Genomic DNA, 21,977 nt, shown 5'->3' with positions numbered 1-21,977 from the left:
TGGGGGGGCCGCGCGGCCCCCCCTTCCCCAAGGCACCCCCCCATGTTGAGGGCACGCAGCCTGGTACGGCTCAGGAGGGGGGTGCTCGCTTGCCCCCCTTTCCTGGCCGGCCGGGTAGCGTGCTCGGACAAGGGTCTGTTGTGGACTTGGGGGGTACCCCCACGCCGATTTTTTTCGGCGTTGGGGTTCCCCTTTAAGTCCATACCAGGCGGCGGGGCCAGCGACGTCTCCTTCGCGGGCCCCGCCTACCTGGATACCCGCTCGAAATGAGCGGACTTTTCTCCGGGCGGGAAAAGTCCGCTCATTTCAAAAGTACGGCGGACTGGCACACACACGGGCGGATTGTCCGCCGAAATGCGAGTCCGACGGACAGTATTACGGAAATTCCGAAATACTTAGTCCGCCAGACTGCACGCTGAAAAAGTCCACTGAAGCCAACACACGAGCGGACTGTCCGCTGAAATGTGTTTCGGCGGACTAAGTAGGCCAGACAGTCCGCCCGTGTGTACGCGGCTTTAGTTTATTCTGAGCATGCGTGGCACTTTGTCTGTCGGAATTGTCTACACACGATCGGAATTTATGCGATCGGATTTTGTTGTCGGAAAATTATAGATCCTGCTCTCAACTTTGTGCATCGGAAAATCCGACGGAAAAAGTCTGATGGAAACCACACACGGTCGGATTTTCCGACAACATGATCCGATCGCACATTTTCCGTCGGAAAATCCGACCGTGTGTAAGTGTTTATTCTCTGGTAGATCTTGGCAAGTCTGTCTAAGTTTTTGTCCAGGATTGCAGATCAAAAATACATAGAAAAACTATTGCAAATACTTTGCTAAATGAAAGACAGCCTGAATTGTGTTTAAATGTGTCACTAATTGCTTGATAAATATTCCCCAATGCGCTTTAGCAAATTAAATGCCATTCAGTTAGGGATTACATCTACTTTAATAAATAAACCAAAAGAATGGCTTTATTCATTTGTGGGAAAAACTGTAGCTGACTATATCTCAATGTTTCCCATGAAATGCCCAAATCAGACCATGGGAATTGGTGAGTAAGGTCTCGTACACATGGTACGAAAATCAGAAGGGAAAAGTCTGAAGATGTCTGCGGATTTTCGGATCGTTAGTACAGTGCATTCGGCAGACGATTTGACTTTTACATCAGACAAAAGATGTGCAGGCTATAAAATATTTGTTGGATATGCATTCAACATCTGATTTTCGGATGGTCAGTACAGAAATCGCCACACAAAAGTTGAAAGTAAAAACACGTATGCTCGGGAATCAAGGAACGAGCTGGAAGTGTTCGGTCTTGTAAACTACCGTTCGTAATCTAGAATTAACATTCGTGACGCGGAAGTTGATGAAATGTCAAAATGCAGCGCACATTCTCATCTTCTTTAATGGGATAATAATGAAGCTGCTTTGCTGGTGATACTGATGTAATTATGACAAACATATATTTTAAAAGGCATTTGTTTTGTATGATCTGAAAATCTCAAATAAACGCTCCAAAATTCTACTAATGCCGCGTACACACGGTCGAACTGTTTGACGTACTTAGTCCGTTGAAACACATATCAGCGGACAATCCGCTCGTGTGTGGGCTTCAGCTGACTTTTTCAGCGTGTAGTCCGGAGTACTAAGATTTTCGGTTTTTCCAAAAATCTGTCCGTCGTACTTTGGTTTCAGCGGACAATACGGTCGTCAGTATGCTAGTTCGACGGACTAAGAATGGCGCATGCCCAGAAAGGATTTACACGGCAGAAGGGTGCTTTGCTGTGTCTTGGACTTCCTATTTCTAGTCCCGTCGTACGTGCTGTACACGTCATCGCGCAAGCTTTCGACGGACTGTTTGTGTATCCGTGTGTGGTCAAGTCCGTTCAGTGGAAAGTACGCCGGATTGTCCGTCGGATTGTATGACGGACTAAGTATGCCATACAATCCGCTCGTGTGTACGCGGCATAACTTCCACTAACACGAAATTAGCATAAGGGGCCCAAAGGGTGGTGCTTGAGAAATGATCTTCATCTTTATACTCTCAAAGTACCTCACCACGTTTGTGTTTGCGGATAGTTAGTATGCTAGACAAAATCCTGCACACGTGCTTTTGACAAAAAACGGAAGCTCGGTCGTCCAACAATCAAACCGCGTGTACGAGGCCTGAGTATTTCCCAAGATCACTTCTCTTACTTTGATTTGTTTTATTCTTTGTTCACTCTGCTGTCAAAAACTACAGAAATAAAACCCAATTCCAGGATATTATTAACCCCTCTTTCCAACCCCCCCTAACTAACCACTGAAAAAAAAAATCAAAATGCCCATTTTACTTAACCTGAAACCACAGGCACATGAAAATTATTCACTCTTCTTCTGTTAACTTCCTGGGGTTGTTCTTTGGGTGTCCACATCACTGTCTGCATAATGAGGACATCTCCTATTGGAGGTGACATTTCTAGCAGCGATGTCCTTTCTCATTGGCTCCATAGGCAGAAAAACTCCCGGCATAACGAAGGGGGCCTGTGCCCAAGAAGATAAGGAGCAGTATTTGGTCCTCTGGGTAGGAAATTAGCTTGGCTCATGGGGGAAACAGTGACTTTAATCCATTACACTGCAGGATGTCTTAGCCCACGTACACACGGTCGGAGATTTTGCCAACCAAATCCGTCGGATTTTGCCCGTCGGATTTAGTCTGACGGATTGTGTCCGAAACTGTTGCATACACACGGTCGGGCCAAGTTGGCGAAAAATCCGATCTTTCAGAACGCGATGACGTAATTTCGTTACGATGGGACTACATTCAGGCTAGTAGCCAATAGCTTTGATGTAGGAATTTGATCTGAGCATGCGTGGCACTTGGTCCGATCAAAATGCTCTACACATGATCGGATTAGGTCTGTCCGGCCCAGTTGGTCGGGAAATATTTCCAACATGTTGGAAAATTGGGTCGGACAGAGATTCGGACGGAATCAGTCCGATGCATACCACACACAGTCGGATTATCTGACGACACGGTCCGATAAGACTCATTCCGACAGATTCTCCAACCGTGTGTACAAGGGCTTAGGAAGAGGTGTTTGGAATCAAGACTCAGGAGTAATTGTTGTACAATGCACTATTTAAATTTCAGTTTTGACTAGAGTTGGGCTTTAACAAATTTTTCCTAATGTCAATGTGTTCATTAGGCTAGTACTTATAGTATAGTATTATCGATCAATGCTGTTCTTAAAGTATGAGCCAAAAGTTTCTGTTTTTCTTGTTTTTTTTTTTAACTTTGAAAATAATGGAGAGGGAGTAGAACATTTGTCAGGCCTGTATTGCAGTCTGTGCCCCCGATAGTGAGATTCACCCTATTTGTCCTGTTTACTATTATCACCAAGAGTAAAAGTGAAAGAAAATCCCAATTTTTGAAGAAGAATTTTTCAAAGAATGTTTGAAGAAGAACAGGAATAGAGGGGAAATCTTTCAATGAGGACACTAGACCTCAGGGATTTTCCACTTTGGAGGGATTTCCTGTCACTTCCTGTTATAGTCATGAGACAGGAAGTGAAACAGATGGCTAAAAGAATCCTGACAAGGGTTAACACACAATCCAAAATGTTAAAAGTTTGCTTTTAGTTCTGCTTTAATAATATCTCTCTACTGTGCAGGAACTCAGTGCTCAGCCTGTTTTGATTATTGACTTTCTTGTATTTGAAGATAAGTACGGCCTGTGGATCTAAGTCTTACCTGCCATCTACATAAGATATTGGCACTGAGTTACTCTCCTTGGATAGTGAGATGATTGTTCACCAGTAATTTAGTACAGAATATGGTGGCTGTACAGCTGGCCTTACATCAGTAGAATTTTGTTCAATTTATTTAGATAGATTTTCTAATGGGGGCTTCTAGTGGGGTTGACAATAGTTTCCAACCATAGTGATGAGAAAATCTGAAGGGGTGGCATGGAAACATTTTCTCAAATTTAATTCTAATTGTGAATATAGTTTCTGTGCAAGAAAAATTGTACATACAGTAATTGTAATACACATGTTCTATAAAACAAACCTGTCTAATATGTCTGGCATTCCATTCAACTTGCAGGTCTCAATTAAATTTTAAGGACTTTTGAACAAAATTAGTTGGCTTAGTGATGGCAAGAGTGAATTTCTCAGAATTTCTGTAAAGATGTTCTAACGAAATTCTACTGGTGTATGGCCAGTTTTAGACACCATGCATGAAAGCTAAGAGTAGTTTTGTAAATTGCCAGAACTGTAAATAAAGTGATTGGAAAGTAAAAAGGGGATTTATGGAAAAGGGTTCAAAGTTTTTTTTTTTATATAATACAGGAAGAGATTAATTTCTTTCTTTCTACCTAAAACAAAGCAGCCTCTTATGTTTATTATTTGCTTTGATGGTAGATTATATTTCATGTCCTGTTTCTGATATGAGGCATATCTGAACATTCCTCATGTTGTTTTATTTGAAAAGTATGTTGTGCAAAGCAAATTTAAGTAAATCATTAGGATGCATCATATTAGCAGCACGCATATCTAACCTCGGCTTAATTCTTGTTCATTTAGTAAATACAAGAAAACTAATGTGGGTGCCAAAATGCCTTAATGCCTTTTTTTTTTGTAGAATTGCACATAAAACTTTCAATGCAAAATATGCACTCCTCCATCTGATGCCTTTCTGATGTTGCATTTTGACAGCGTAGGTTGCTAGGCAAATGTAGCTTTGTCTCCTTTTTTAATCAAGCAAGCAGTAATTGTTTGTTCTGGCCTGTTCAGGGTCTCACAGGTTGGGATTTTGATGGAAGGGTAGTGTCCAGGAGGGGGCTGGAGTGTGGTAGAGCAGGGTTCTTTCTCCCCAGGAAGGATCCAGAGGTGCAGGAGCTGCTGTTGCCAGGCAGCCCGTAGACTAAACAGCAGCTCTAGAAGGCCTAGGAAGGGCCAGAAATAAAGGCTGAAATGGACTTGCTCAAAATTATGTGTAGAACCTCATAATAAGGGATCAAGTCCTGAAAGACACCATCTCACTCACGAGTTTGGGTCTGGGGGAAGCTGGAAGGAGGTAGCTGTCTTGGGGAGTTGTGAGTAGTGCCCTTAAGTTGATCTCTGCGACTGTGTGCTGGACAATACACCAGATACTGATGGTTAAGCATTGGTGAAGGGTAACCAAAGACTCAAAGATTTGCCCTATGGTCTTCAGCTGTAGGGCCTTGGACTGTTCACTGTTACATACTACTACTAGAAAGACTTCTAGACTAGAAAGTCATCTGTTCACCAGCCATTTCAGAGCATTTTTGGAGCATTCTATGACCTAATCACCATCTTTTTCTCAAGTTTACCAGCAATAAACCACAACCTTAGATTGTTTATTGGAGCTGGATTGAATGAACTGTTGCTTGGGTGACTGGCTGTCTCTGTACTGTTTGGGAACAAACCAGTTCATCTCAGTAGCCCCTGCAGGGGTAGTGCTACACTAGCTTAAGGTGGAGGTAGAAATGTGGCTTAGCTGCTTATTTTTATCACCGACCAAAACAGATGTAAACAAGGCTTGACAATGAGTTTATCAAAAAATTGGCTTGCATCTTCTTACTCAGCACCCCTTCCCTGAACTTCTGGTCTGGGAGTGCACTCAGTAAAGGTACAAAAAGGTCACATGATTTCAGGGTTCAGGACTAGATGTCCCCTTATGATCAACGTCTTAACAAAGCGCATGCATGTCCATCCAAAGAGTCAATGCTAGTCTCCAGTATCGGGCTGTAGTTCAAAGTGCATGCGTGCCTGTCGTGTCAATTAACTACTTAATTCTCTGTGTATGTCAGAATGTAGTTTTGGGTAGAAGTGTAAGGGTGGCTATGGCGTGGCTCCAAGGGACCCCACAAGGCAGCTAAGCCTTGGGAATAAAATTTTATGAGGGATTTACAAAGAAGTAAGAGACTGTAAACACAGGGCAGACAAAAAACTGTGTAAGTGCTGTGGTATACTGCTGTATATCATGTTTTTTGTGGAAGGTTTAATAACACTTAAGGGCTTATTCACATGGGTGGCAAGGGGGCAATAAAAGTAGGTGGTTGATCCACTTTTTACCAACCCCCACCTGCCCACCTAAAACATAACATAGCAGATGGAGGGGTTAGTATCCATGCTGCACCTGCGATGCAATGCTTTGCATCAGAAAATTTTACCTCAGCATTTTGAGTTTGACAGCCCGTCAAACTCCCTCATTAAAGTCAGCGGGACCACACTACAATTGATTTAAATGTTTGACTTTCAAAAATAGCCAAAAAAAAGTGTTTCGAGGAGACAATGTCACATCCTGAACATCTGCAAGCCACCTCTGAAAAGTGATCTTTTCACTGCAGATCACTTTTCGGAGGAGCAGCAGGGACTGCCATTCGTGTGAAAGAGGCCTAACTCTTTTGCAGAGATGAGAAAAATAAACAAAACGTATAAGTTTATTCATATATGCACTATACCCTCTAATGCCGCTTACACATGGCGGGAATTTCCAATGGAAACAGTCTGATGGAAGCTTTTCATCTGATTTTCCGACCGTGTGTATGCCCATCAGTCTTTTTCTGTCTGCATTTCCGACAGTATAGATTGAGATTCTATCGGATTTTTCGATCGCGTGTATGCAATTCCGACACGCAAAATTCCGACGCATGCTCGGAAACAATTCGACACATGCTCGGAAGCATTAAACTTCCCTTTTATAGCGCCTTCGAACGTATTGTATGTCACAGTGTTATTGACCATCGGAATTTGTTGTGACCGTGTGTAGGCAAGACAGTTTGAGCGAAATTCTGTCAGAATTCCCGACGGGAAAACCATCAGAGCTTTTTCCGACGAGAATTCCGATCGTGTGTACGCAGCATAAGAATATAATGATTACATGATGAGCCAACCATGATGGTGCCCTGTGGAAATGCACAGCATGTAGCAGAAAAACTTTTCCTTGACTACCACTCTAATCCTGTTGTGTAGCAACTACCAAGCTAACAACATAAATCACAGATCACCAGTAGATACTGTGAAATATCCTATAACCTCTTTGAAATGCCTGATACTAATGATACCAAGCTCATCCTGCATGCCAGAGTATGACAGGCTCATTAATTACAATTATGAAATACTGTGTGCTTGTCAAAGTCTAGGTGTCTGTTCGTATTTTATTGATCACACTTATGTACCATAAATACCTTGCCAGTAAGAACAAATAGTACAGAAAATGTATTATTATGTAGACATGATTCATGCTATCTTTCTATCTACTATATCTACCTAAATATTATCTCCCTCTTGTCTTCTTTCTTTCTTTCTTCCAACCTCTAATCTTTTCATTCTTCATTATCACCTGCTGCATCTGTTATCTATTGTTATCTCTTGTATTCCTTCCTTCTTTCTGTCTCTACTGTACCTATAATCTTTCCTTTCCTATCCTCCTCCTCCCCCTCCCTCTTTCTCCCCCTTCCTCCTCGTTCTTTTCTCTTCCTTCCTCTTCTCCTCCTTCTCTTCCTTTCCTTCTTCTTCTCCCCATCTTCTGCTTCCCTTCCTCCTTTTCTTTCTATTCCCTTCCTTCTTCTCCTCCTCCTCCTTTCCTTTCTCCCTCTTCTCCCCCTCCTCCTTTCTCTTTCCTTCCATCCTCTTCTCCTCCTTTCCTTTAACTTTCTGCCTCTTCTCTTCCTCCTCCTTTCTCTTTCTTTCCTTCCTCTTCTCCTCCTCCTCCGTTCCTTTCTCTTCCATTTTTTCCTCTTTTCCTCCTCCTTCCTTCTTCCTCCTCCTTCTTCTTTTCCCTTCCTTCCACTTCTCCCCCTATTCCTCTTCCCTTCCTCCCCCCTTTACTTTCTCTTCCCTTCCTTCCTCTTCTCATCCTCCTTTCCTTTGTCTTTCCTTCCTTCCTCTTCTCCTCCTCCTCCTTTCCTTTCCTTTCTCTTCCCTTTCTTCCACTTTTCCTCTTCCTCCTTTCTTTTACCATCCTTCCTCTTCTCCTCATTTCCCTTTGTTTTCCCTTCCTTCCTCTTCTCCTCCTTTCCTTTCTCTTCCCTTGCTTCCTCTTCTCCTCCTTGTCCTTTACTTTCTCTTCCCTTCCTCCCTCTTCTCCTCCATTCTTTTCTTCATTTCTACGGTATCTCTTGTATTGGTTATCTATTTGAATCTCTTTTCTTCCTTCCTTCTGTATCTACTGTACCTATATTCTTTTTTTATTTTATTTTCATCTTCTTTACTCCTTTGTCTCCTTCCTGCCTTCCTCCCATCCTTTCTTTTCTTCTTTTGTTCCAGAAGATGCTAACTTTTAAGACAGTAAAAAAATTTCAATGTTCCTCTTTCAGAGGATTTCAGTACATTTTTTTATTCTGTTAATTCTACTCTCTGGCACGAATCAATCTGATTATAGAACTTTCTTTTAATTTTTTTGATGTGATTATTATTTGAGCTAATAATCTGATCTGCAATCCCTATAAAAAATGTAATAATGTATTTAGTGATGGACTGTTAAAAACCTCTGAGTTCACATCTGATAAGCAAAGCTTCATATAATCTGACTTTGTGAAAGGTGTAGGCTTTGATTCCACTCCTTCGCGCTGCACTGCAGTCTAGTGTGGGCAACAGTATTGGATGATGTAAATGGCCAATTTGAGCAGATTTTTTTTCTTGTGGGATAAATCAATCCAGATGTTAGATTCTAAAGGTTACCATACATGGAACAGTTGTAAAACAGTCTGCGCTGGGAGAGAAAATGGTACTCGCTGATCTGTGCCAAATATTGGGATGCAAATTGACTGGGAAATCTTGAGTTTTCTCTTCATCTCTGTGATCCAAGTGTAGCTGTAGTACACCATAATGATGATATGTTTTTGTATAATCTCCACTTCTTGTATCCTGCAATTATTTTTAGTAAAAAACAATGTTAGAATAAACTTTTGGAGGCAGTGTGCTATTTGCTTTACATTTACAGCACCTGTACATACCAAGAAGAGAAAGAGGAGATGGTTTCATGTTTCTTGAACTATGTCTTCTGATACCTCTCATCTTCTTCACCACACACTTTTCTCTGCAGGTTGCTGAATTTACCCACAAATATCCAGAGGTGGCCAGTAAAATGATATAAAAATAAGAAAGAAACTCACATAGTAAATTTTAGAAGCATAGCTGCTGCCCTTTAACCAGGAGTGTTGCTAGGATTGTGACAGTCCTGAGGCATCCTGAATGGGGCACTGACGCAACGTTGCGCCAATGGTGTTAGGGACTTAAAGGTGTATGTCTAAATTCAAGTTGAAGATGATGGGAAAACAGTGGCGCAGTAGGGCTCTCATAGTGTAGTAAGTAAAAACTATTTATTAAATAAAAGCACAATAAACGCAAAATAGGTATTGCACTTACAAAAGCAGTGGTACAATCCACCTTAATAAGATCACATTTTTAATCAGTCCAGCAATCCACTGCTCTCAGAAGGTGGTTGAGGCAGCACCTTTGGCGTTAAAAGGGAACACTTGTCTGTAGTTGTGTATGCAGTTTGATCCCAGCCAGCTCTCAGCCATGACAGGAACGCCATAAGGTAACACTGCTTTCCTCAACCCTAGCAATGCTCAGAACATGTTTCGAGAGGAACCTCATCTTCCTCAGTTTTACCTGGGCAAAGGATTATCGAGATTGATAAAGGCTGGGCAGGGAGATTAACCCTTAGAGCACTCAAATGAAATACAAATCTAAAGGGACCCAGAGGCTTCTCAAGCCGCAACAGCAGTAACATACTAAACATTAATTTTAAGGCACAATTATAAAAAACATAAAAAATTAAGAAACAGTTTAAAGAAGTAGTGATCTGTCATAGGAAAGTCAACACATACATGGACAGATCTACCTATTAAACTGTGCCATCAGTATAACCCATAAAAAGTAAATTGATTGGGAACAAGCCAAGAATAATAGTGAAAAACTATACAGGAGTTGTCAATATAATCCAAAGGGAAGATAGAAATGGGAATGATAATAAAAAATTAAGATAAAAAATAAACATGTAATAATAATGAAGAAACAATGGCAATAGTAATTATACAATAAAATACTATAAAAAATAGTAATACCATAACAGTAATACTACCTATGAAAATTAGAAACAATTAGAATGGTGTGACTAATGAAACATGGTGGATACAGAGAATAAGGATTCAAAAGTACTCCACTGAGCAGAATTGTATTATCCAATAGAGGGGCATAGAATGCAATAATAGTGTGTGTGTGTTGAGTGTATATATACAGTATCTCACAAAAATGAGTACACCCCTCATATTTTTGTAAATATTTATTATATATTTTCATGTGACATCACTGAAGAAGACTACACTTTGCTACAATGTAAAGTTGTGAGTGTACAGCTTGTATAACAGTGTAAATTTGCTGTCCCCTCAAAATAACTCAACACACAGCCATTAATGTCTAAATCACTGGCAACAAAAGTGAGTACACCCCTAAGTGAAAATGTCCAAAATGGGCCCAAAGTGTCATTATTTTGTGTGGCCAACATTATTTTCCAGCACTGCCTTAAACCTCTTGGTCATGGCGTTCACCAGAGCTTCACATGTTGCCACTGGAGTCCTCTTCCACTTCTCCATGTTGACATCACGGAGCTGGTGGATGTTAGAGACCTTTTGCTCCTCCACTGTCCATTTGAGGATGCCCCACAAATATGCAACTGAATCTTCCTGGTGCATACGTTTCAAAATACAGTGACTGATTCACCTGCGGTGAAAGTTTGTTGATTGTCCCATTCACTGCTTGATAAATATGCCCCTTGGCGTCATTGACCTACAACTAATATAGAGCTTACCATGACTTTACTCTCTGAATCTTGGCCCAGATCAATAACAGAGAATGTAATGAAACCAGAGACAGCCAAGCAAATTAAATTTTCATAAGGAGGTCGGCAGTGGCATTTAGATACTTCTTCTGGTTTACCCGAAGGCTAACTTTTGCCCTGTGTGCCTCTATGTTATTTGCCTGTTACAACTGCAGAAATAAGGCTGCAGGAAAGGCCAGTGAGACATAACTGTATTATAATCCACTTTGCTAAAATTTCACTAGATACATTTTTTTTAGTAAACTCTATAAAAAAAAACACAATAATCATCTATATTTAAAAGATAATATCATGGCCTGCCGTGCATACAGACTATCATCCCTAAAGCATGGCAGTCAGTGTGTCGGAAGCCCTGTAATATATAGACACCAGACATATGCCTGTTAGCATTTGTATGGATTTGTGAAGGGGTCTGGAAAAATCAAAAAAAGGACCCTACTGAAAACACAAGCACAGTGCTTAAAGTATTGTGTTCTTCAATACTTCCTCGGAATTTGCAAGAAACCATCATAAGAGAAACACAGAGGTTGCCAAAGTTGACCTGTTCTAAAAATGCTAGTTAAAAAACAGTATAAACACTATAGTCACCTTTTTATAGACACAAGCAGCCTTCCTTTTCTTTTTACCTTCAATAAGCGGGTCTTTTTTTTTTTTTACTAATTTAACCACTTCAGAGAGAGAAAAATGCAAAGAAATGCACTAAATGGATGCCCCCTTAGACTTTAAAGGGCAGGAAAGAGCAAATGGAGAGTAGATAAGTGTAAAAGGCACGTTGGTGCCAACTTTATTAGTATACAAAAAATAGAAAAATTGTTTTAAAACTGGAAATAGTTCACAATACAAACAGTGCACCAATGATAAACATCATAAATTATACAATATATATCACTCAAGGCTGGTAATCCAAACTGCTACTCAAGATTAGTTAAACTCAATTTGAATTTTACAGCATTTGTCCCGACATTTTTTCGGAAAATGGCATTGGAGTGTATTTTTCCTTCTTCAGGGCAGATTTACAATTGGGTACCGTATATACTCGAGTATAGGCCGACCCGAATATAAGCCGAGGCCCCCAATTTACCCCCAAAAAAACTGGCAAACTTATTGACTCGTGTATAAGCCGAGGGTGAGACATGCCTGTCCATCCCTGTGTGTGTGTCCGTCCATCCCTGTGTGTCCGTCCATCCCTGTGTGTCCGTCCATCCCTGTGTGTCCGTCCATCCATCCCTGTGTGTGTGTGTGTCCATCCATCCATCCATCCCTGTGTGTGTGTGTGTCTCCATCCATCCATCCATCCATCCCTGTGTGTGTGTCTCCATCCATCCATCCATCCATCCATCCCTGTGTGTGTGTGTCTCCATCCATCCATCCATCCATCCCTGTGTGTGTGTGTATCCATCCATCCCTGTGTGTGTGTGTGTCTCCATCCATCCATCCATCCGTGTGTGTGTGTCTCCATCCGTGTGTGTGTGTGTGTGTGTGTGTGTGTGTGTGTGTGTGTGTGTGTGTGTGTGTGTGTGTGTCCAGCCTACCTGTGTCCCGAGCCTTTGTCCCGAGCCTCCGTCCCGTGTCGTGCCTTGCCTTCGTCCCGTCCCGTCCCGTCCCGTCCTGTCCCGTGCCGTGCCTTGCCTTGCCTCCGTCCCGTGCCCTCTTCGTCGGCGGCCATTGTAAAATTCAAAAGCCGCGCCTCCTCCTTCGCCTGTGATAGGCGGAACACTGAATTTCCCAGCAGCCTGTGTTCCGCCTATCACGGACGTCGTATCATCCTCGTCCGTAGTACGAGGATGAGAAGATGCCCGTGATAGGCGGAACACAGGCTGCTGGGAAATTCAGTGTTCCGCCTATCACAGGCGAAGGCGGAGCCGGAGGCGCGGCTTTTGAATCAGAATGGCCGCTGTCTGTCTGCTCGACACGCTGATCGAGCGGGCAGACAGCGATGACTCGAGTATAAGCCGAGGGGGGCACTTTCAGCCTCAAAAAAGAGGCTGAAAATCTCGGCTTATACTCGAGTATATACGGTATATTATTGTCTTATCTGTAACACAAATATATATATATATATGTATATATATATGTATAACAATATAGACATAGTATCATAACAGAAGCATCAAATTGTAATTTAGAGCCTGTTATATCATATTGCAAAGTAGTAATGTAGAAAATACTTACATATTACACTTACATTTTCTTACATATACTTACATAATATTGACTTATTGGAGAATGGATAAACAAAAACAGCAAAAAGGAGTACATGCTGGCTGCATGAGTCCACACACACACATGACATAGAGGTTGTCCGTGTGTCCATAGGCTGGTTGCTGAGACGCATTCACAAGGTACGCCTGATTTCACAGCAATGATTTAACCAATTTAACCACTTCCAGCCCAGAGGACATACCTCTACGTCCATGTGAGCATGTGGTTATACCAGGATCATGGCTGCAGCAGTGTCCATTTTTACACCTGGCGACCGGCTTTAAGGGAAAAGGTGATCCAAGTGGCACCCGATCAGTTTTACAGGACATCGGAAGGCCCCCCCCCCCACTGTCTTCCACCGCCATTCCCAGACTCTTCCGTCTCATGTGGGAGTCTGGGACTGCAGCAAACAGTTGAGTCAAAAGAGAACAAAGGAAAAGGAGGAACACGCATTCCTCCTCATCAACCCTCCCCCCCATAACAAATGAAGATAGAAGCGATGTGTGTTATGTCACTTCTTTTTTCAGTACTTTGTTTACTGACCATTACCAGCCAGTGAAGCAGCCAATCAAACTAATCTGATGCCTTAATAAAGAATACCTGTCACTGCCTAAGCTCAACAGTCATTTTGGGGGGTATTTGTACTGTCCTGGTATTTTAAGGACCTCAAGAATTGAGGCAGGCTGTCAGTACATCAGGATTGATCAATATATATATATATCTATATATATATAGATATATATATATATATAGAACCGAAGAGCGGGACAAGACCCCAGAAGAGCGGGACAAGACCCCCGGATGGCGGTGGCGATGACGAAGTAAAGTAAAAGAGCAAGTAAAAGAGCAGAAGCTAGTGGAGGAGTCTGGCGAGAAGACACCCAAGATGGAAGAAGAGAAGACCATCGGAGCTGTCTAATAAATTATTTTAAAAACTTGTGTTTTTTTTTTCACCAGGTGAATGGGTAGGGGTACATCGTAACCCATACTCATTCACGTGGGGGGCCAGTATCTGGGGGCCCCCTTATTAAAGGGGGCTCTCAGATTCCGATAAGCCCCCCACCCGTAGACCCCGACAACCAACGGCCAGGATTGTCCGGAAGAGGCCCCCCTTCCCCAAAGCACCCACCCATGTTGAGGGCATGCGGCCTTGTATGGCTTAGGAGGGGGGGCACTCACTCGTCCCCATCCCCTTTCCTGACTGGCCGGGCTGCGTGCATGGATAAGGGTCTGCTATGGACTTAGGGGGGACCTTCCTGACGTTTTTTCGGCGTAGGGCTTCCCCTTTAAATCCATACCAGGTAGCGGGGCCAGCGAGGTGTCAATATCGCCGATGGAGGAGGACTTCCTTCGCTAGTTCCATCTACTTGGAGCCACGTTCAAAATGAACAGACTTTTCTCTGTGTGTGGACAAGTCCGTTCATTTCAAAAGACGGGCGGATTGTCCACCAGACTGCCAAGTCCGGCAGACAATTTTGAGTCAAAACTTCTTTCTAAGGCCGCGTACACACGCGGGGACTGTCTGCCGAAACTAAGTTCGTCAAACAGTCCGCTCAAACTTTTGAATGAACGAACACGCCCACACATGGCACTTTTTGAGCGGACAAATACGGCAAACTTTGTTCGTCGTACTAAGTCCGCGCAACTTTTGAAATGAACGGACTCGCCCACACACGAGGCAACAGTCCGCTCATTTCGAGCGTGTGTGCAGGATAGCGGAGGAGTCCGGCGAGAAGACCCCCGAAGACGGAAGACCCCCGGAGCTGTGCAATAAAATATTTTATCTCGTGTGTTGTGTTTTTTTTTGGGGTACTTTTATTTTACAGGTGAATGGGTAGGGGTACATTGTACCCCATACTCATTCACATAGGGTGGGGGGCCGGTATCCGGGGGCCCCCTTATTAAAGGGGGCTCCCGGATTCCGATAAGCCCCCCGCCCGCAGACCCCGACAACCAACGGCCAGGGTTGTCGAGAAGAGGCCCTTGTCCTCATCAACATGGGGACAAGGTGCTTTGGGGTGGGGGGGCCGCGCGGCCCCCCTTCCCCAAGGCACCCCCCATGTTGAGGGCACGCGGCCTGGTACGGCTCGGGAGGGGGGGCGCGCTCGCTCGCCCCCCTTTCCTGGCCGGCCGGGTAGCGTGCTCGGACAAGGGTCTGTTGTGGACTTTGGGGGGACCCCCACGCCGATTTTTTTCGGCGTTGGGGTTCCCCTTTAAGTCCATACCAGGCGGCGGGGCCCGCGACGTCTCCTTCGCGGGCCCCGCCTACCTGGAGACGCGCTCGAAATGAGCAGACTTTCCTCCGAGCGGGAACAGTTTGCTCATTTCGAAAGTGGCATACACACGGGCGGACTGTCCGCTCAAACCAAGTTTCAGCGGACAGTTTTTCGGAATTTCCGAAAAACTTTGTTCGTCAAACTGTCCGCTGAAACTGTCCGCTGAAGCCCCACACACGAGCGGACTGTCCGCTGAAACACTGTTCAGCGGACAAAGTTGAGCGAACAGTCCGCCCGTGTGTACGCGGCCTAAGTCTGCCGAACTTTTGGAAAGAAAAAGTCCGCCGGAGCCCACACACGGGCGGATTGTCCGACAGACTCTGGTCCGCCGGATAGTCCGATCGTGTGTACACGGCATAAGAAACCTCTGAGGGCTTCACAGAGTAGCTGTATTTATTCTGAGATTAAATTACACATAGGTGTACTGTGTTTTAGTTGGGGGTATCAGAGTTAGGGGGCTGAATACAAATGCACGCCACACTTTTCACATTTTTATTTGTAAAAAAAATTGAAAATCATTTATCATTTTAGTTCCACTTCACAATTATGCGCCACTTTGTGTTGGTCTATCACATAAACTCCCAATAAATAAATGTAAGTTTTCGGTTTTATAAAGGCATCCGTTAACATTTTTAAAATTTTTTGGTTTAAATCAAATACACCCTTAAATAATGGTCTGTTTGAAATCGCTGTTATATAGATTTTTAGAGTAATATATTCTGTTTGTGGTGTATACTGCAAACACAAGCACTAAATGTAGCCTGGTCACATCATTCCTGTTTTTATTACACCTATACTTGCCATATGTTTACCTGTCAGTCATCTGTCATATCGTGCAGTTGTCATGCTGATAACTATGATCAGAACTGACATGTTAATATATACATATACAGACATGACTAGGTTATTGTGACACACACCATTATTTTTGGTTGAAACGTATTTACTTGCTATAGAAATTGAATAACCCATTATCTTCTCTTGTGGCAGCCCCTCCGTTGATGGCTTTTGCAAGCTGTGATGACGCTTCCTATGCCGATCTTCTGAATGAGTTTTGCCTACCTCAATTCCAACTGAAGATGCAAGATTTGGAAGTTCAGCTGTGGTGTGACTGGAAGGCAACAATAGGGTGAGTGTGTCTGTCAGGGATCCAACATAGTTAAAAAAAAACTAACATTTACAATCACTTTACGTAACAAACATGTCATACTAACTGCTCTGTGTAAGGGTTTTGCAAAGAGCGGCCCTGATTCTCCTTTTCTGGGGTCCCCCAACGGCGCTCCTGGCTCCTCCTCTTTGGCGAGTGCCTCCACCAGAGAGACGTTTTCCATGGGGGCACCCTACCGAGTTCTGCTGCTGCGTCCATTGACACAGACAGCAGGACTCGGACTCGGCCCGACTCCTGTGTCACTGGATTTGATTGACAGCAGCGGGAGCCAATGGCACCTGCTGCTATCATTCTATCCAATGAGGATTCGAGACAGTGGCTGGAGCCACTGGGCTCGTGCTTGTTGCTGGAACGATCGGGTTCAGGGAAGGGGGGCTCTGGGGGGCAGCTGCAGCACAGAAGGTTTTTCACCTTAATGCATTCTATGCACCCCTGAGACTTTACAACTCCTTTAAGTCCATCTATCTTTATTCATATATCTTTTCATGTGACAACACTGAAGAAGTGACACTTTGCTTCAATGTAAAGTAGTGAGTGTACAGTTTGTATAACAGTGTAAATTTGCTGTACCCTAAAAATAACTTTACACACCCACTAATGTCTAAACCGCTGGCAACGAAAGTGAGTACCCCAAAGTGAAAATGTCCAAATTGGGCACAATTAACAATTTTCTCTCCCTGGGGTCATGTGACTCATTAGTGTTACAAGGTCTCAGGTGTGAATGGGGAGCAGGTGTGTTAAATTTGGTGTTATCGTTCTCACTCCCTTATACTGGTCACTGAAAGTTCAACATGGCACCTTATGGCAAATAACTCTGTGAGTAGCTGAAAAAAGAATTGTTGCTCTACATAAAGATGGCCTAGGCTGTAAGAAGACCCTGCAGAAAATCTGATAGTGTGTATGGGGCTTTACTAAACCCACAACAGTAAAATCAGTCTATATATACAATATAGCATGCGTGTTATACTCACTTTGGGACCTAAGGGGTTAATCCTTTGCATTGTGTATAAAGGCTGCCTGATCCTGTCTCTCTGATCCTCCTCTTCTTCCACTGTCTCCAAAAAATAATCTGACATTTACAGAGCCAGTGGACAGGCTGCACATGCTCAGTTTGGTGTGTATTGCTAGAGAGGTTTTTTTCTTGGGTGGGTGCATGTGATCAGCACAGAGTCAATCAGCACTGTCCAGACATGTCCAGACAGAGGATCAGGGGGAAATGAAAACTCCTCCTACAAAGTTTACTAGGCACTGACAGAAGTCACAAGGCTGCTATATACTGCTAATGAGAAAAGGTATTTATCAGTTTATATTTAATAAAATAATTGCATTTCCATGTTCTGTGTACTGTGGGAGACCAGATATAGTGAACGCAGACTCTGGATTTAGTAACACTTTAAAGTGCATACCTCTACACCAAGTTCACTATATGGACCACTTATGTATTTATACATATTATACATATTTATATGTTCTTCTATATAATTTCATTCAGCAGGTTCTAATGCTTTATTTTATATGTCCCATATGACATATCCTAACCCCCAAAACCTCTCCAATGCCTGTACTACTGAAACCTACTTCTCAATTAATCAGCTACAAGCTCCATTAGGCCCCATTCACACCTGAGCATAGCATTTTCAGAAGGCAGAAGGTCACCAATGTAAAAAGAATAAAAACGCCCAAATCTGGCCGATTCGGGCAACAAAAAAGGGTCCAGAACTTGTTTGAGCTTCAGGCGTTCGGTTTCAGGCAACTTGGAGTGGAGATGTGAACCATCTCCATTGAGAATAATAGATTTTTTCCCCTCCAGCGTTTTCTAGCTTCAGGCTTCAAGCTACAAAACGCTGTGGGGGGGACATTTTTTGTGTTTGTAGGTGTTAGCTTGAGATATTGAGCTCTGTAAGCAACATGCTTTTGTTCAGCAGGAGTCAAGGAGAAACAGAAAAACATTCGAAGAGCATCACCTGCTTGTAGAAAATGGGAATGAATATTAGTATACAAAATTCTTTATATGAACTTTTTTTTAAGTAATTTTTATCCCTACCAAAATAAAAGAAAAGCTCTGAATTTGGGAGTAGGAGTCATATAGTGAGTATATTTCCCAACAGCTATTTTGGTAGTCCACACAGAACAGGTGTTAGTAACACTTTTAAACCTTATAATTCCTAGACTGTCAACAGCAGCAACAGCATCCGGCTTTACTACCTAGTAAATGTCTGAGTGGGAACTACAATTTAGCTGTTGAATATTTGTACACTACTTATAATGGAGCCAATAAATGAAGATGTTATCCCAGCTGCTTGCTGGTTTTAAAATAAGTAAGGCCGCGTACACACGCGGGGACTGTTCGGCCAACTTTGTCCGTCAAACAGTTTCGGCAAACAGTCCGCTCAAAATTAGCATGGACAGACATGGCCACACACGACGTACGAACAGTTTGCTGAAACCGTGCGCGATGACGTGAACGGCACGTACGACGGGACGAAAAATACGACGTCCTATACACTGCATTATAACTTTCGGCGTGTAAATCCTTTCTGAGCATGCGCGGAACTTAGTTTGTCGAACAAGCCTACACACGAGGGAACTGTTCGCTGAAACAAGGTTTCAGCGGACAGTTTTTCGGAAATTCCGAAAAACCTTGTTCAGCGGACTGTTCGCTGAAACTGTCCGCTGAACGCCCACACACGGGCGGACTGTCCGCCGAAACACTGTTCAGCGGACAAAGTTGGCCGAACAGTCCCCGCGTGTGTACGCGGCCTTAGAGTAGGCAGCCTTCATGTTTTTATGTTGACAAGTTCCCTTTACAAGAAGTACATTTGGTATTTATTAAACTTCAGTTGTTTGGGGTTTATTGTAATTCATTAATATTCAATTTAGGATTAGTAATCACATCCACTGGTTACAGAATATGTTAAATACTTTTGTTGACCTTGAATTAGATAATATTCAGATCTTCATATTTTATGAATGGCCTGGAATTCTGAGAGGGGTACCCCAGAGCTCTATCCTGCGACCAAGTCTGTTCAACCAGTTAGCGCAAATTGCCATTTGTTTACATCGGTACTGTGACACTACAGCAAACCCTGGTATTTTCAACAACGGCGAGCAACAACACAACACAAGATCCCTTTCATCAGGGATGGGAGAGGACCCCCCCTCTCATCTCCGCCGCTTTTCTGAGCCATCAATAGCGGCGGAGACAATCACGTCCTTCCCCCTGATAGGCATGGAGCCAAGTGAGGGAAATATGGCCCCCGATCAGCTCCATAACATTGAATGGCGGAAGCGACGTCAAACGTCACCTCCGCCCAATGGTCTGAAAGGGAAAATTATTATTTTTTTTGCAAAAAAAAATGACATTTCATTTTTTTTTTATTGCATTTTAGTGTAAATCTTAGATCTGAGGTCTTTTTGATCCCAGATCTCACATTTAAGGGGTCATGTCATGATTTTTTTCTATTACAAGGGATGTTTACATTCTTTGTAATAGGAATGAAAGTGACCCAAAACATTTTTTTTAAAAGGACAGTGTAAAAATAAAAAAATAAAAAGTAAAATAAATAATAAAAAATAAATAAAATTGAATTCACCGATTTCTGACGGCTGCATCAGAGGCTGGTTGCCAATGCAATCCCGGGGTTTATAAGTATCAATATGTTTACCACTCTTTGGGAAAGACTATCATTTTCTGGAAAGGATGTTTCATTTGGGATTTGAGAGAGAGTCTGTATAGGAACTGTGATTGGTACAGTGAGAGGGAGGACAAGGAGGACTATGTTTCTATGGCTCCAGTGCACCGCACAGTACCTTATCGGTCACCTAAAATTATCACTGTGCCATTTGCATACCTCCTCTTGACCACTGGTACCCAGCAACGCTCCCCCACTTCATTACAGTCACTTTCTACCGTAATACAATCATCCACTTGTCCACAGTTCTTCAATGCATTTCAGGAGAACTATTGATATCATCTCATAGTTTTTACTTCATGAAATGACCACATCTATCCTCCCTTTTTGGAATAACAGTTTTCCCTCGATTCAACATTTGGGTCACTTTTCATAGGTCGTTTAACTTGGGGATATCATCCCAGCTGTAATACAGCATTCTCGGTGCTTCTACAACCTGAGTGGATTTGCACCACCTGTCCAGTGATGGTCCTTTTTGTTTTTATAGCTTTGAAGCTAATGTATGTATGATGTTTTTTAATGTCTTTTTACTTACCTTTGATATTAATAAATCTTTTTTGCTAATCATGTTTGTATGGTGAGTGAAGTTCCACAGATATTTGCTACTATAGAGTTGGTTGAGCTCACACAGGTTTTTATTTCGAGTTTGCTACGTGACATAAAGTATGTCACGACCACCATTTTATTATCTAGGGCAGTGATGGCGAACCTTGGCACCCCAGATGTTTTGGAACTACATTTCCCATGATCCTCACCTACACTGCAGAGTGCATGAGCATCATGGGAAATGTAGTTCCAAAACATCTGGGGTGCCAAGGTTCGCCATCACTGATCTAGGGTGTCTGAAAAAAATATAGAATGTTTGGGGGTTCTGAGTAATTTTCTAGCAAAAAAAAAAAATGACTTCAACTTGTAAACAAGAAGTGTCGAAAAGAGGCTCGGTCCTTAAGTGGTTAAATTGCTCATAAACAATATCGAGGTTGGAATAAATATTTCAATCTCAGTGTTTGCTGATGATAGAAAACTAAGAAAGGCAAAACTTTTACAATGGGATATAGCAACTTTACAAGAAGACCTTGTTAAAACAGAGAAATGGGCAGCTAAATGGGAGATGAGGATCAATGTAGAAAAATGTAAGTTAATGCACTTGGGAGCTAAAAAATGTGCATGTAAGTTACACGCTAGGGGGAGAACCTCTGGGGAAATTGAGGATACAAAAGGATCTGGGGATCCTAGTAAATAACAAACGCAGCAATAGCATGCAAATGCTAAGCTGCAGTAAGCAAAGCCAACATACTATTAGTATGCACTAAAAAGGTTTATCTACTACGTTACAAAACTCTGGTTTGGCCACATCTTGAAAATGCTGTCCAGTTATTGTTAAGTATAGGAAGTATATGCTTGAACTGGAGAGAGTCCAGAGAAGGGTAAAAAAGCTAGTAAGGGGGCTGGAGCTGTGAGGAACCACTATAAACATTCAACATATTCTCCCTGGAGAAGAGATGCTGAAGAGGGTATATGATTATGATATACAAATCTTTGAATGATGACTCTAGCATTGGGAGGAAACGATTTAACCGTAGGTCTCTAAAAAACACATGTGGCCACACAATGAAGTTGGAGAAGAAGCAGTTCAATCTTAAACCACTTAAGGGTTTCTTTTACTGTACTGTCCCGTACACACGATTGGAATTTTGTTCGGAAAAAGCTCTGATGGTTTTCCCAACAGAATTCAGACGGGATTTCGCTCAAGCTGTCTTGCATACACACGGTCACACCAAAT

The 21,977-nt window shown here is 42.7% G+C and overlaps 1 protein-coding gene across 1 annotated transcript in view; it reads left to right on the top strand.

Annotated features, from left to right (window-relative positions):
* Nucleotides 1-21,977, top strand: part of RAMP1 (receptor activity modifying protein 1) — a 187,760-nt gene that overhangs the window by 104,087 nt on the left and 61,696 nt on the right. The window contains exon 2 of the mRNA XM_077448310.1: nt 16,325-16,463. Within this exon, the coding sequence (XP_077304436.1) occupies nt 16,325-16,463 (139 nt within the window). The remainder of the gene's footprint in view (nt 1-16,324; nt 16,464-21,977) is intronic.

This window comes from Lithobates pipiens, unplaced genomic scaffold, assembly GCF_037356315.1.
Source record: "Lithobates pipiens isolate NorthernLeopardFrog02 unplaced genomic scaffold, aLitPip1_a1.2 Scaffold_22, whole genome shotgun sequence".
In the NCBI taxonomy this organism is placed as follows: domain Eukaryota; kingdom Metazoa; phylum Chordata; class Amphibia; order Anura; family Ranidae; genus Lithobates; species Lithobates pipiens.
Note: the sequence above shows the minus strand (reverse complement) of the source record. Positions and strands in the feature narration are given on the sequence as shown.